This window comes from Halichoeres trimaculatus, unplaced genomic scaffold (assembly GCF_033239565.1).
Source record: "Halichoeres trimaculatus isolate MK-OKI-2021-1 unplaced genomic scaffold, fHalTri1.1 fHalTri1_scaffold_6, whole genome shotgun sequence".
Classification (NCBI taxonomy): Eukaryota; Metazoa; Chordata; class Actinopteri; order Labriformes; family Labridae; genus Halichoeres; species Halichoeres trimaculatus.
Genome location: NW_027437184.1, coordinates 24,684,510 through 24,700,853, shown reverse-complemented (window position 1 = coordinate 24,700,853; position 16,344 = coordinate 24,684,510). Strand labels below are relative to the sequence as shown.

The window sequence follows — 16,344 nt, the reverse complement described above, 5'->3', positions numbered from 1 at the left end:
TAATGAGCTCATCTGTTGACATTTGATATTACATTTTGAGTTAACTAAACTGTGTAATTCATTGTGCTAAACATGAACTTGTATTTCATAAGTATGATGTTTTTTTGCCTTTCAGTAAAGGCAAAACCAGTTTCACAAATAAGTGTTGAAACATAATGGTATCAAAAATTCTACAATTTTCCATCAACTTTTTGGGTTGAATTTTGTTTATTTACGCTTAACAAACTTAATATTTTTGGCACCAGTTTTGATAAATGCAGCAACATGAGGACAAGAAGGTGCACTATCACAAATCAAGACATATACATTTGTGGAGGTCATGGTTCAATGGCTCTTGCAAGAGAAGTTCACTTTGCGCTACAATGTGTTACCTCTCATTGTCGCTGATTTCTTTTTGAGGTGGGTCATCTGCTTTTCTTTTTACAGTCAAAGACACGACTGATCAAGAATCTATCAAAATCATAAAGACTTTTGGGTAACCCTTTGACACCTACCATGCAGCAGTGTTTACAGGCATTCAAAGTAACCATTTAAAATGATTGTTCTTGCTACTGGTGGTCCTTTTAAGTTCTTAAGCCATAAAAATGCAGACTGCTGATTTCAGTCTGTTTCATAATCAGTCAAAGAGCTTTAAGGAAAGGTGTAAGTGTGAATGTAAGGAAAAAGCATCAGAATAAGTATTCTTGCACATAATACATAGGCCTATGAGTCTTTAGAGATTATAATGAGATTCCTTCATAAGATGTTCAAGGGACTATGTCTGTCAAAAGAAGTAAAATTGTTTTTGCTTGCAATTTGAGAAAATTCTGATATGAATGTCACTGAAATATTTTACAGTTTTATCCAATAAAATCCTTGTTTGCCATATGCAGACCTAAAATTTTAACCAAAACCAGCTTCCTGTTAAAAATTAACACCTCATGTAAAAGTTAACTCCATCCAAAATAAGTATAAAAAATTGAAATGCATAACAAACACAAGGGATTGTCTCAGAAAACAATAAAAAAGCAACATAAAACCACAGTCTCTACTCAATGTAAGATTTTTAACATGGGTTCATAGATTGATTTCTATACATTTTCTTTTATCATACACCTTCTAAAAGGTTAAACAGACAAAACAGCCTGGGCCTTCCTAAAGGCTTAGGGAGATCTGTAACCAGGCAAATTCTCAGAAAATATCCACTAGAGCCAGAAATAATTAGCTGCACAATTTAAAACAGGCTTGGAGGGTTGTGCTGAGTCAGTCATGAGGCAAGTTATAGGAGGAGTGTCTGTAGGTTTCTGCTCACTGCTCTGGCCCAGATAATAAACCCATTTATGTCTGGACGGTGTCAGTAAATGAGGGTAAAGATGAAGCAAATGGACACTGAAAGCACATTAATCTCTGGATAAGTAAGCGCAAGCACTTTTTGGCACTGCAGTCACAGAAACGTTGACATCTGTTTCACTGGCACTGAACTTGTTATGTTATGAGAACCAATATCACAAATAGAGCAAAATTACAGGGGATATTTATCCTCTTCATTCTTCCATCTACAGTCGATGGTACTGTACACACTCACTGACAAAAAGGTTCCCCTTTGAGGTTTGAAGTAAATGATAATTGTTTTCGATAGTCTTCACTTTCTAAGCATGATAAATTGCCTTCAAATGCAGCTTTCCCAAAGTCTCCAGGTTAAATTGGAACACACACCTTGGAGAAGAATGACTCATAGTACAAATGTACCCCCACCTGAAATATTTCCCTTGAATGTAGTTGCAAAATAAGTATTGGAAGATAATATTGAAGTCATATATGCCTTTAATTCTATGTTCAGGGGGGAAGCATGTTACGATAAGCTAAGTTGTAGATCAACCAAGATATATAATCTTAATGAGTCTATATGGACAGTGCAACATTAATAGATAAATAAATACATAAACACTTAATGTCAAAACCTTAAGATACTTGTGTCTTTATTCATATGACACTAAGATCCTCTGCTCACATCATGCCATCCACCCATTTACTTTGTCAGGCATTTCCATATCCCACTGAGCCTAGCATCATGAGTCAGGGCATGGTCATCATCAGCTGTTATTTCAGTATTATTCACCCATACTGACATTTAATTTAGTCCATGGGCACTCCTTGCTTTAAAGTGATACATTCAGTGCTGACTTCATGTAGAGGGGAATTCAGATGAGGATGGGGTTGGAGAATGATTCAGGGGGTCAAAAGTTGACAGGGTATTTTTATTTGGACACTGGTTCAGGGTCCCAGATAAGCTGTGATCAGGAGAGATAGAATTTCAAGCAACTGCCCTTCAATAGATTTGGCATCTGGTGTTTCACCTTTTTTCACCCTGCTCGTAATCCACATGTGTGCTTCGTACCCCTGGTTTAAAAATGTGAATGGGAAATCATTGTTTTCATCATTTAAACTTGTAACGTGCGTGTTAGGAGCTCACACCACTCCTGCTCCGTGCCTTTTTTTAGTTGGGGGATACCGATACTTTTTCAAGCACGCACGCGTACATGCGTATGCACGTCGTGAGCGCGCATGCTTCCACAGCTCCGTGCATTTCTTCTGAATTACACATTTGATACCCACAGAACTTACGCAGAAAGTGTAGCAAGTGGGCGCAACACAGTTTCTGAATCCGCTTCCGGAGTGCCGACGACACCGATGCCCACAGACTGATCACAGGGCTTTTACCCGAACAGCACTGAATGGTAGCAGCTGAGAGACGGGTGCGGAGCGAGGGTTGCCAAACCCGGAGGATTTCTCACGGCTTATGGACTAGAAGGCTCTTCCATATGTATCCCCATACATGGATGACAGCCTCCAAACAATCCTTCACAGAAAACTTTCAGCTCTACATTTGACGCGGGGGTGTTATTGAGATTTTTTGAAAGCCGGTCCAAGAGCAGACATGATGCAGGTGCAAATTGTGGGCTAACGGTGGTACTGAAATGACTTGCTCGGCGCTGACGCGTTTCATTGTGCCATGCCAACCCCGCATTGTCAGATGCCATTTTACTCTGCGTTATCCCAGCGTCTGGAATTCCAACAAACTGGGCCTGTTGTGTAATTAGAAGTTCGTGAGGCTGTAGCAAACAAGCTGGTGCAATGAGAAGCTACGCTGCCCCAGACATTGTGCGCAATTTGTGCTGAAGCTTATGGGTCCTGCGTACTCAAGCTCCCGGCTTCCACTTGGAGAGGTGTGCTGCGGGGCTACAGCGCACTGGCTGTCGGCTTCACATCTGGACCGCCTTGGTACTGTCATCTGCGGCCTATTCGGACTGTGCACTCCCTGAACTTGTTTTTGTACTGGGAAATGACGGATGGTGTCGTGTTAGAGTGAAGGGGTGATTATTTGGCCTGGACTTGACGTTATCGGTGATCCACTGGAACACCGAGGTCCAAAGCTGGACTGGCAGACTACTCATGGAAAAAAACGCTCATCCAGCTATGGATTTTGCGTAGCGAAGTCACGCATTTTTAAAGGCAGCGCTAGGGTGACATTGCAGTCTTCTCACCATATCGGTTATTTCGTCGTCCGACAAAAAAATAAAAGAGTGAAAGTGGAGTATTGTCCGTCGTACGTATCAACGCAGTGGGATTTCTACGTCTGGTCGGCGTTCCCCCCCACCCTTCCCGCGGTGACGGTTATGGGTCGGAAGCGGTGTGTCGGTGCAGATTGTTCCAAGATGGCGGCCGGGTGCTGCGGGGTGAAGAAGCAGAAACTGTCGGGATCGCCCGGGTCGGGGGGTCCCGGCGGGGTGGGGGCGGGAAGCGGGGTGGCAGGAACCGGACATTGTGGCTCGGAGCTGGGGATTGGCTCCTCGGCGACCGTAGCAGCAGCGGCGAACGTGAGCAGAGCCAACGGCCTGGGGGGACCCGGGGGTAACGTTAGCGGCAGCAGCAGTAGTAGTGGTGGTGGTAGCAGTGGCACGAACGCTCTGTCCCCAGCCCCGGCCGGTTACACATCATCCGGCCTCTCCCCGAATCTCAGCGCGGGACCTGGTTCGGGAAGTGGAGGCAGAAAAATGGTCGTCTCAGCGGAGATGTGCTGCTTCTGTTTTGACGTGCTTTATTGCCATCTGTACGGATACCAACCTCCGAGAACACCCAGGTTTACAAACGATCCCTAGTGAGTATTTTCCCTCTTTTGTTGTTTTGCTGCACGTCAAAGCTCAAAGGTGTAGCCTCTCAACAGATGATTTGACGACGTACTTGATGGGTTTACCTGTGGATTTCTTTTCGGAACTCAGTGCCCTAACTGTCACGTCGAAACAGCATTTATCTAATAATGAATTTAACAGTAAAACCTCCCGTCCACAGCTCAGTTTAGCCAAGTTGAAATCCGGGCCTTATCAAAAAGACTCTGCACCGGCCTGCACCACCAAATGTTAACAACATCAATGAATGGTTTTACTCGATGTCAACGACTTAAATAGCTGACAACTACTGTAATACGTACAGCTTTTTGTTTTACTGTCGTTACTTGACGAAAATAACGATTCACGATATTGTTTATTCAACTCGAAGAACAGTGGGTATCGCTAGCTAAGCCTGTTAGCTACTCGCTTATACGAGCTAGCCGTTAACAGTGAAGCTAAGCTAAAGGAAAGAGGGTGTATCAAGTAATATACCAAGATTTGTCTGTTTTCATTAAACACCAGCAGTTTTGGAGGATAGCGTGTATTTTTAAAACTACTGGAATGCAGTAAGAAAGTCAGCTTTGGTGAAATTATTCGTTTCAGATACTCTCATTGAACTCTGGATCGGCACATACCAGGCTTAGCTACGTTAGCCGTGAGCTACATTAGCTTAGCAACGAGGCATTAATGGGCTTCTTTAATATGTTCTTACACTAACATTATCTAAAACCTCTCTCGTTTAAAAGCCACTTTAGCAGTCATGTAAGATATTAATTTTTCGGCAGGTTTTGTAGAGTAAATACACTTTCAGATTTAAGGAAACAAAGCGCGAAAACCTATTTAGCATCAACCAACAAAGAAAAGCTGGCTCTTGCTAAATACTTAGCATACTTAATTGTTTTTTAAAAACTGAAAATGACAAAAAACGAAACTGACAGTGCCAAATATGTAGAGCGGATAACGTGTTTAAACTTTCTAAGTATCGATTGGACACGTGTCATGTGAAAGTTAGTTTGCAAGCCACTAAATGTATATTTTCTGCCCGTCATCCTGTACGAGCGTCCTCATCTGATACATATTGACCCCACCTTATACAGACGCTGTAATGCGATAGTGTGAGACTTTATGTACTGTAAACATACATTGGAGGCTATGGAGGGATTTGTTACAACTGCAGCTACATCTGACTCGTCCTGTTGATCGACGAGCAACGGGTGAACACAACTTTATAGTGACCATTTCGATCCGGATCACGTTTAAATTTTTGAGTACGCTCAAAGCCTTTTGCTGACGTTAAGTGTTTTTTTTTTCGTCTTGTGTACAGATCTGAGTAACTGGGGATTTGATTCTTTTCATTTGTCATGCTATACTACTATAATAATCAGTTTCTGAGATTGCAAGTAGAGACAATTGGAAACATAGGTGCTTATGTATGGTATGTAAGTGTCGGAACACTTTAAAGGATTTTCAAGGAATTCCTTATCTACTTTTGGCACGGGGGTACCAATGCATACAAAATTGTCTCTCCTCTCATACCCTGCACACAGAGTACTAAATAAACAAATAAAACGAAGCCTGTACTTAAATCTGTGATTTCAACATATTGTCATACTGAACATGCTCATCTACCATGGAAATTCTCTCTGTGCTTGCCTGTAATTTGAAAGGTTTCCTCAAAGGGATTTTGTCTCTGTATAAACTTGGTTAAATCCCACATAAGGCTCTACACACTGATATGACAACCCATCTGAACTCACAGTGCTGTGGCAAACCGTACAAGGAACTGACATGTCCCAGACAGTGGATACAGCTCACTGTACCATGGCTCTGGTTTTCCCAAGGCAAAGCTACAAGTCTGTGTGTGTCAAAGAAATGCTAATCCAACTCTATTGTTTGTTTGCTTCTGCCTTTTTGCTGTAAACTGGCTTCAGACAGGCTGCCACTCTGGATTTTTGCACAAGACCACATTGTGATAGATAAGCTAACAGAGATTTTCTCTTTGCTTTCTTCTTTACCTTCACAGTGTTGGCCTTGCAGGTCAAAGTAATGTTGCCATAGACATCACAAGAAAAAGTCAAATGTCAGTGTCTGACTGTAAAAAAGCCACCAAAGACCTTTACCCCAAGTCACAGTCTTAGTTTTAACGCTAGGCATTACTTCTTCATAAACATTAACTAATGTCACAAGCATCTTATTAAGATAAGTGCCTCGTCCCAAGAAGATGTAGGGATTTAGTCCAAGTTGTGGAAGCTTTTTGTTGAGCATTTGTTTATAATGTAAGGGAAAAGTTATTTAAATCATGCAAAAATTGGGCCGTTTGATATTTACCTGTACTTATTGAAAACAATTGTTTTCTTCTAACTTTCCCATTCATACAATACGTGTTTGGATTTTGTTAGTAGTGCTTATCCATTATCTGTCCCTGTGTTTAATGAATACAGGCCAATAAAAGAGGAGTATGAAACTTTAAATTGTGGGATTTTCACTTAGCAGCAGTACAGAAGTGAATATTTAAAGCCCAGAGAGTAAGCCATTGCTGTTTTTCACTTTCTCATGCACTATTTAAAATTGGCAACCCCCTACAGAAAAATAGCCCCATACTTGATTAGTCTATGTCCGTCAGAAATAAAGAGTGAACTCTGGAGTTTCACCTAACCTTCACCACATAAAACCAAGGTCTACCCCAAACCAGCCTGTCATGACTGGCAGTGATGTTTGCCAAAAGCTACCAATGTGGTAACTGCCATCGACAGAGAAACTCCCACTCATGGTCTGTGGTGTCCTCAACTTGTCCTTCTCTTGGGGCCATTGTCAGATTGAATTATTGAAACGCTTAAGACCACTACAACGTTTGACACAAACACAGTGCTCCTCTAAATTACCCAGTGAAACAATGCAGGGCTGCAGATTACAGACAGCCTCTGATATTTTAAGAGACTGTGGGATTATGGAACAAAACATATGTTGCATCTACCTTGAAACAGGATTTCCGCTCTCCAGGCTGCCGTCTTGCATGTTGTTGGCATTTCATAAATACAGCACATCTGCCCCTCCAAATGGAAGATCATATGCTGAGAGCTGTGACTCATTTTATGTGCAAAGGCAGCTGCTTCAAGGACTGCCAACACGGCATACATTTCAAAATGTTTCACTTCATTTTGACTGCAAGAACGTCTATGGACCGCTCTAGCCAGTGGGTTGTGCTGCAGGTATGGTACCATAACTACTTAGCTAATCCTGCTAAATCACATTTGGTGACCCTGATACTTGTATTAATTGATAAAGTCACTCTTTGTTTAGTTAAATAATTTATTTTGGTCATTGTTGTATAAGCTAACAAAAATGTTGCTCAAAGCTAGCTTATTTGTAGCTAAATACACTACTATACTTGTATATTCAGCCAGTAGGGATGTTACGATGCATCCCAAGACAGTTAAACATTGATACAAATGAGTGACGATTTGTTTTAAATTTTGCATTAATTGCATGGTTTGTGTTTTGCAGTTGCAGAAATAACTAAAAGACTCTTTTTCAGTCTTATTTTGCCTGTAAGTTCATTCTGTTAGAAAAATCGCAAGAAAATTGCATTGTTAACCCAGTATTGGAAATTGCATTGAATCCTGAGTTGAGTGTATTGCTACATCCCTATCAGTCAGTATACTAAACGCTTTATTGTTAAAATGTTATCTTATTAAATGTGTTTGAAAGGTTGGCTTAAGCAATCTGTCATTTTTTTCCTTACATCAGACTTTCTTCCTGCTCAAGTCCTCATTTAAGAGACCCCAGAAGACCCGGGCTGTCCTTGGCTACTGAGAAGAGAGAAGGTTTTCTTTAGGAATGCAAAGATTTTGTTTGACAAAAAAAAAAAAAAAAGATAAAATGAGCTATTATGACCATCTGGTGTTTTTTTTACTACACACCCTCTGCAACCTCACTGCTGTAACTTTATACTTTGTTTTTACTTGTGTTTTGAAAGTAAAAAACGTCTTGTTTTGTCATCTTTTATTAAGTGCTACATGTGTGAACGGAATAAAAATTTACATTTTTCCAAGAATACAAGTCTGTTATTTGTTTGGTTTTTTTGGATTACATTTGTATTCTGCCCAAAATGTTTTCCTTGGGGCAATGAGCATTATCCATCCAGCTGTTTTGAATTGATTGCTGTTTAGAATGAAGATAACCTCAATTTTTTTTGGTGCTACTTCAGAGTGAAATCATAGATCCTGCTGTTGTACAAATCAAGGCTGTCTTTGTGAAACTGGCTAAAGAGCTAAGAATTCTTTCCATAAAATGAAGTACGAGAACATTTGGTTTCAGTAAGCTTGATAAAAACTAAAAGGCGTACAAAGGCAATTATTCTGTTTGCACAAAGTGCGTTTTAGTCTTCCGTGAAGCCCACCAGCAATGTCATAACCTGAAGCTTTGCTCTTTGAAATGATCCTTTTATTAAGAACTAGTTTTTGCAGCCAGGTGCCATTAAAATGTTCCCATCATGCACTCCACTAAAGCACTGTTGGCTCTTCTTTTACAGTATTAAAATTGATAATTCATTCTCAGTCACACATTTTATTAATGAATCAGAAAGTGGTGGATTTTAATATCACATGTAAGGCATTCTCCTGTGTGGTTTAGATGTCTCTTAAGGTTTATTCACATACTTGGACAGAAAAAGGCTTCATGAAGGGTAGAAAGTTATTGTTTCATAAAGGAGTGAGTTATCCAGTCATGGGTGGACAGATGGCTGAGTGTTCTGAACAAAAGCCTGCACTCTTGGATGAAAACCGATGATGTAAAAAACAGTCATGCCACTTCTGCATATTAACTGCTGCATACCAAAGAGATGTGGGTCTATTAAGCAACTCTTATGCATAGCATGAAAGGTACATCCATGTGTGTGTGCGCATATGAATGTTCAATTTAAAACCCATCTGCTTTAACTGAACCCCGTGTCTCTCTCTTGTGTTTCAGCCCGCTGTTTGTCACATGGAAAATAGGCAGAGACAAGCGGTTGAGGGGTTGTATAGGTACATTTTCTGCCATGAATCTGCACTCAGGACTCAGGGAGTACACCCTTACCAGGTAAGAAACAACACAATGTTAATGCTGTACCTTCAGACTAGATGTATGCTAATTAGAAATAGACAGTCTCTTGAGTAAATTTAAGTGATTAATGAATGTTTTAAAATGAAGTCCCCATATATGGAAATGAATTACTGATGGTTAGCTGTGTATGAATGAATACAGATAAACACACAGCATTATATATGTCAAAGTGTGTATGTGTAATACTTCCTTTGCTGGCAGCATTACCACAGTTGGTCTCTGTGGTAGGAAGATGCTAAAGTTCTTTTAGTCTTGATGAGCTTGCTCTGAAATAAGGAGGCAGGGACGCGAAGAAATTTGTAGAATCACAAGTTTTAACCAAGGTTAAAATAGTTAATTAAAACGAAACTAAAAACGAAAACTGAAATTTAAAATACATTGCAGTTAACTCAAACTAATAAAAACTAGAAAAGAAAACAAAAAGGATAAGTAAACTAAAACTGTATCTTGTGTTCATAAAACTAACTCAAACTAACTAAAATTATAGACAAAATTTCCTTAGTTATAGTTTCTGACAATATTAATAGCCTTTAGAATTTAAATTAATCCAACACATTTTCCCAACCAATTTTACGTCAGTTTTCAGCAGTTGTCAGTGCCGCACGGCACCATCATAGTGACGTACTGGGACGTGCTTGTTTATTGCACTGACTGGCTGTGTGCTGTGCTGCGACAAAACGTAGAGGAGCAATGAATCAGAGCATCTGTAATAGTTTGATTGCATGTGAGTCTGACTTTATTGTTACAGAGTCCAAGTTTCTAATTATTAAAGCTCATGTTGTTTAACATAATTCGCGTTTATATTTTTTATATTAAGTTTATATTATTTTCTTGTGTTTAAGGCAGCAGCCAACAGTTCAGTATCAGCATTGACTGAGCAGTGAGCACTATGATGGACTTGAAAATAAACAGTATTACAAAATATTTACTCTGACCTTTTTGAATCCTGCACCTGGTTAATAAGGTATGAAAAAACAAAAACTAAGCCTTGTTGCAAAAATCAAAACCAAATGAAAACTAGAATGTTCGCTCTAAAACTAATTAAAACTAAACTGTAATGACAAATCCAAAACTATTTTAACCCTGGTTTTAACTTCTTGATCTTGACAAATTTCCGTAGATTCAACCTACTGGATGAAGGAGCAGTGCCTTAACTGACAGGTTTCAAAAAACTAAAGTTGAAAGACTAAGAAAAGAGCAACATATTTAACTGTTCCCTCTGTGATTTAAATTTCCTGCTGGGAGAGAAGAAATGGACTTGTGTGCAGACAAACACATGACAAACAGCACTGAGCTGTGAGCCCACGCTGGACCCTGTGTGTCCAAAGGTCATCTGTATCATAGTACAGTTCTGTATCATATGTTAGAGGTTTGAGCTAAATTAGAAAAGACAAATTTTAAAGAAGGGGATTGCTTACCCTACACAAAGTAAAAAAGAACGCTGAGTCTTTGTTCTTGCCTGTTTTCTCTCTCCTGTTTTCTCAATGGTGTTTTCTCTTTGTGCTTTTATCTCCACAGTGCCCTTAAAGACAGCCGCTTTCCCCCTATGACGAGGGACGAGCTGCCTCGCCTCTTCTGCTCAGTGTCTCTTCTCACCAACTTTGAAGACGTCGGTGATTACCTTGACTGGGAGGTGAGAGACGCGCTCGGCTCCAACTTGTGCTTTGAGAATTTTTATTTTTCTAACGGCTTAAAAGCTCATTCATCCCTCGTGTCTCATATTTTTGAAATAAATTGAAATCCTTGGAGCCAGGCATTAAAGTGTTTGAAAAAATCCAAACCTATGCATGTTGAAAATATTGCAGTTCTCCCTGTTGGCTTGACAGACACTTTGAAGAGAATATCTCGTTCTTTTTAGAGCCTTTGCTGTGTAGGGTGAGGATATTTATGGCCTGAAAATGACATTAGCTCTTTTTTTTGTTTGCTGTTTTGTATTCCAGGTGGGTGTTCATGGTATTAGGATAGAGTTTTTCAATGAAAAAGGATCAAAGCGCACCGCCACCTACCTACCAGAGGTTGCAAAGGAGCAAGGTGAGATCTCTTGTGTTCCTCAGAATGCAGCTTTATCTGTTTTTAGTCGAGGCACTGATCTGTTAAACTACAGGCTGACTTTTTATGAATGTGTAAAGAGATTTCACTCTTCTTCTCTTGTTCAGGTTGGGACCACATTCAAACCATAGATTCCTTACTACGAAAGGGAGGCTACAAAGCTCCCATCACAAATGACTTCAGGAAGACCATTAAGTTAACCAGGTAAGATCATTATGTTTACAGTCTGATGTCTGTCACATACTTCATCTCTCCCCTTACAAAGTCAGATTAAGATTTTTTCTTGTGGGAAAATGATTCTTAGTGGGGTTTTTTTCTTTGCTGACAGCTGAAATTCACCAGATTCACAAATTACCATTTGCAGATTCTGTTTTTACTCCCTCTGGTAAAATCATTTGTATGAATCATTTGATGCCCTAAAAGAAGCTGCAGTAGATCTTTTACATTCCCACAGGTGATGTCGGCATACTCGATAAAAATACTGTTATAACACAGATATTTTACAAAAGAAATTCAGCAGTCATGCATTAATTAGTGACCCAACATACTAGCTGCAGAAATAAAACGCTTATTTTAGCCTAACCTACTTCTTGTATCTAACTAAGCTACTGGCTGCCAGAGTGTGAAGACAACAACTACAGGTAAACTATGAATATACTCTTCAAAAACAGCTAATTGAACCGCTTTTCTAAAAAGTAAAAGTGAATTACAGGTTTCAAAACTGATAATTTTACCCCAGCAACGCATGATGTTTGAAAAACAGCTCAGGGTGTTGCTGTAAGAGCTCAGCAGACCTTTGTGGGCTGTTCCTTATCTGATCTTAAAGCTAGCAGCTCATGGCTTTACTTCAGCCAAAAGCTTAACTCTCCTGAGTGAACACCTCAGGCAGAGGAGCTTTAAGGTAGTGTAGGAGCGGACATTTAAACGTGAGGAGGAAAATATTGAAACACTCTGATGTAACAGCTTTTTTTAAGTTCTCTTCTAAAGTTCTCTTTTAGTGAAACCAAAGCAGACCTTTCTACTACATGGGTGTTACACTATTCTATATCTAGCTAGAAAGTGCCAAACATGAAATGTTGGAGTTTACATGATATCTTTAAGTTTGTCTTTGTCCTGCATTTAAAAGTGTTTATGATCAGTCTCTCCTTGGGACTGAAAAGTATTTTAGCGTGTAGAGTAAACTGTTCACAACCTTCAAAAACCTGTTCCACCCCTAAATTCTGTCATTTTAAGGTCAAACTGCGGAAACAAAGCAAAAAACTAGCTGTTTGCATACAATGTTGACATCCCTCACACTCCTTACATCCACCTCTCCCAAGTTTTGAGTCCCTGAAGTCTTTTCCTTCACTAGATGACAGGTCAAAGTGTAAACTTCGCAATGTTTTTTTATTCTTTAGTACGACTGAGTGGAATGACTTTTAAATCTCAAACCCTGGATACTTCCCAGTGAGATAAAGAGATAAAGATTCATAAGCAGTTACACATACAGTGATTATGAAAGGTCAGCTACCTGAGTGATCACAGACTTGTAAACTAGCAGGTTAGGGATCTGTAGGGTGGGGTTTGATAATTACTTGGAAATGTACAAAAAAAATCCAATTTCTGTTCAAACCCTGGTTATGTAGTCACAGTTTGCCTCAGTTTTAGTTTGATTGAAGAAGCAAATGCAACACGTAACATCTAAGAAACTTTAAAAACTTCTTTATCTACATGATCTAAACTGCAGTATCCACAGTAAGGGCCTCAGGATCTGATCAGATTTCAGTTACACAGTTAAAATGGAGGAATCAGTCACGTTTATGATGTGATTAAACTAAAACAGCGATTGTTATTGCTTTGGCCTGCTCAGACTTCCATGCATGTGATCCTGTCTTAAATGTGTAAACATCAAAAGAGTAACTGATTGCCACTTAACACTACTTTTGCGTTATCCACTTATCCTTGTGTGTTTTTTTTACTTATCAGTGAAAACAAACACAAAGAGAGACTTTAATGATAGAGGGGGATGATCAGGCCTTGCTTCTTATTTGTTGTGGTTGCATCAATAGCTGAAGCATGCTGTACATGTGGGAAATTGGACTTGGTGTTCCTTTTATCTGTATTTCTTTCCTGCACACCTGGTGATCACCTGTTTCCTCAGTGTTAGCTGCTGTAAACACCAATCAGTGTACATGACGTGTAACTCCATACATGGGAACTTATAAACATCACCAACAAAACAGAAGTCACCAGGGAAGTAAAACATGCTCACTGTGCTTCTGTGTGATGTGCAGGAGCTTTTTTTCTATTTAACCACGAAAAAGACTCATTGAGATCAAAAATCTCTCTTCCATCAGTGTCCCGACCAAGACAGCAGCAGCACAGTTACATTATTTACCACAGACACAAATAGACATTATACACCCAACACAACATGTAAACATGATAAATACCTCCAGGATTCAGAAACATCTTACGTCAGACAAGACATCTGTGGACAGATGAATCTAACGCTAAATCATTAAGGGTCTGTTTAAAAGCACCCAGAGCACCGTTAACAAAGTATAAAGTCTTTCTGTAAATCGATCCAACTAGAGGGAGCAGCAAACTTGAAACATTTTTTGACAAATTCAGTCCTGACCCTGGGAACAGACGGTAAAATAAGATCCTGTGATCAAAGACCATGAGGTCCTGCACTTATTTCGTACAACATAGGTGAGGAGATGAGGTGGAAACAGACCTAAGATACAATATAATTATGACATATGATTGCATTATAACCTATAAGATACCAATTTTTTAGTCTGCATGACGACAGGGAAGACCACACTACATGAGAACAGAGCAACAGTGATGAGTTGATGCTTTAAAGTTTGTAATGAACCTTGAGGCCCCATTATACACAGTATCCAGAGCATGCAAGCTTTGCACAGAGGTGTGCATGTTTAACCACAATCATTTACAGACAGAAAAGTAGCAGCAACAAGTTTCAGTTTGGCGTCAAAGGAAAGACAGGATCTGACTCTGAAGTAAAAACCCAGCTTTAGCCTCAACTTTCTTCACAAGCTGCTGAATGTATGAATTACAAGTTGGAGCATTGTGGATTAAAATGCCAGGGTATATGTAATAGTATACACGTTCAATCTGCATGATTTTTTTATTTTTTTTTTGCCAGAGATCAGCCTGTTTTTTGTTTTGTCTTCGTTTACAACCAGTTTCAAGCCATAAAAGTTATCTTCAATTGAATTAAAAGTAGTTTGTAACTGTGTCAAGGCCTGTTTCGGGGTAGTCGCAGAGCAATACAATACGGTGTCGTCCGCATAGAAATAGAAACTTGCATTAAAAACATTAAAGCCTGTATTACTGATATAGATAATAAATTAGAGGGAACCTAGGACTGAAACCTTAAGGTACTTCTTTGGACAGTAATACTCTATGTGACAAAGTCCCACCAACCTGCACACATTGGTTTCTATCTTAAAGATAGTTTTTAAACCATGTAGCTGAATGATTGGACAGTCCTGATAAAACCAATCAGCATTGAAGCAGCTTGTGGTCTACCGTGTCAAAGGCCTTGATAAGCCAATAAAAAAGCGCTGCACACAACTTAGGAGTAGTGGTAGCTTAACCAGTTCAAGAGAATCTTGTTTTTCATGGATAAAGTGTTTCTGAGATATTTTATTTGTGATAATAAAGGCTTAGTCAGATATGAAATTAAATAATTGGACTTTCAAAACTCACTGCAAGCCTGAGCCATACAGAAGGATGTTTGCTGTATGTAGTCAGTGCTGCAGTCGGTCCAGATCATCTTACCTCACCTTAACAGTGAGGCTCATCCGTCTGTAACCCGTCCCCCTTCTGCTCCTCAGGTACCGTAGCGAGAAGATGACAATGGGTTATGCAGAGTACATCGCCCACCGCCAGCACCATCACTACCAGAATGGCATCGGGCACCCTCTACCACCCTACAACCATTATTCCTGACAGCGAGCCGCATGACCAATCATTGGACCTCTCCGCGGACCTTTTCCCAGGAGAGCCCGCCCCCTCCTGGTCTAGCTATTTTTACTACTGTACCATTTTATGATGATAGTTTCCGTTGCCATGCTGGCCGTCTTCCCCGACGTTGACATGGCAACGGGTGGCAACGAAGCATCATTTGATTACGGCAAGAAATCCACTCTTCTTTTTCTTCGCCTGTGGTTAAGTTTTTGCAGCATATGTAAACCCATATCTATCCCCCGTTCATTCATACATGTGACGAATTAAACCAATTTTAGATTTTCTTCTTAATCGGAAAGCAAAACTAATCAGGTGTTTGATTCTGTGGATGGAAGGAAGTCTTTAAGAGGGTGGATTAGTCTCACGCTTCTATTCTCCAGGCTTTGCTTCAATTTAACATTTACTAAAAATGATTCTTTGTCCCTCTTTTTCTTTAACTTACTCTCCTGACATGTAGCAAGGCAACTGCAGTTCTCAAAGGCTGTGTCGTCTCTATTCTGATTCCTCTCAAAAAAACACCAAAATAGAGTGACTGCTGAGGTTGTGTTGGCCTTGAAAACTCTCGTAGTGATGTAGTGGGGACTTTATAACGGGATCAGTGTACTCCAAAGTATAGCTTGTAGGATTGTGATGCTCTTTGACCGGCTTTTGCTGGTAGTGTTTATTGTTGAAGCTCACAGTCGTGTGTGTATTTCTGTGTGTGGATTTAGAGTCTGTCACCAAATTGAAACCAGTAGGGTGAATTAGAATTGGATTTGTACCAAAAGTTTCCCTCTCCGAGATTCTTTGACGACCTGCTCCTGAGTATTTGAAGTGTTTGTGTTGGACCTGTAAACCTTGAACTGCGTATTTTAGGCTAGGGCTTTAGCTTTGTTCCCGTTTTCTTTTTTTGAGCTTTTCCAAATTTAAATGTGGAGGAAGGAGAAGCCATTTTGTTCACACAGGTAACGTAAAAACAGGTTAAAAGTGGGTCTGATGTTTGCTTTGGAGAGGTGGAGCAGGTAGTACCACAGATCCCATGATTTATATATAAAAAAAAAAGACGAGCATGAAAACGCTTGGA

At 39.8% G+C, this 16,344-nt stretch overlaps 1 protein-coding gene across 1 annotated transcript; it reads left to right on the top strand.

The window, feature by feature from the left end:
- The first annotated feature begins 2,610 nt into the window (after positions 1 to 2,610).
- On the top strand, positions 2,611 to 15,784 carry ammecr1 (AMMECR nuclear protein 1). The gene is made up of 6 exons (XM_074671821.1): positions 2,611 to 4,138; positions 9,117 to 9,227; positions 10,770 to 10,884; positions 11,192 to 11,282; positions 11,408 to 11,504; positions 15,149 to 15,784. Exons 1-6 carry the CDS (start codon positions 3,657 to 3,659, stop codon positions 15,261 to 15,263), a joined length of 1,011 nt encoding a protein of 336 aa, XP_074527922.1. The 5' UTR covers positions 2,611 to 3,656; the 3' UTR covers positions 15,264 to 15,784.
- The last annotated feature ends 560 nt before the right edge of the window (positions 15,785 to 16,344 follow it).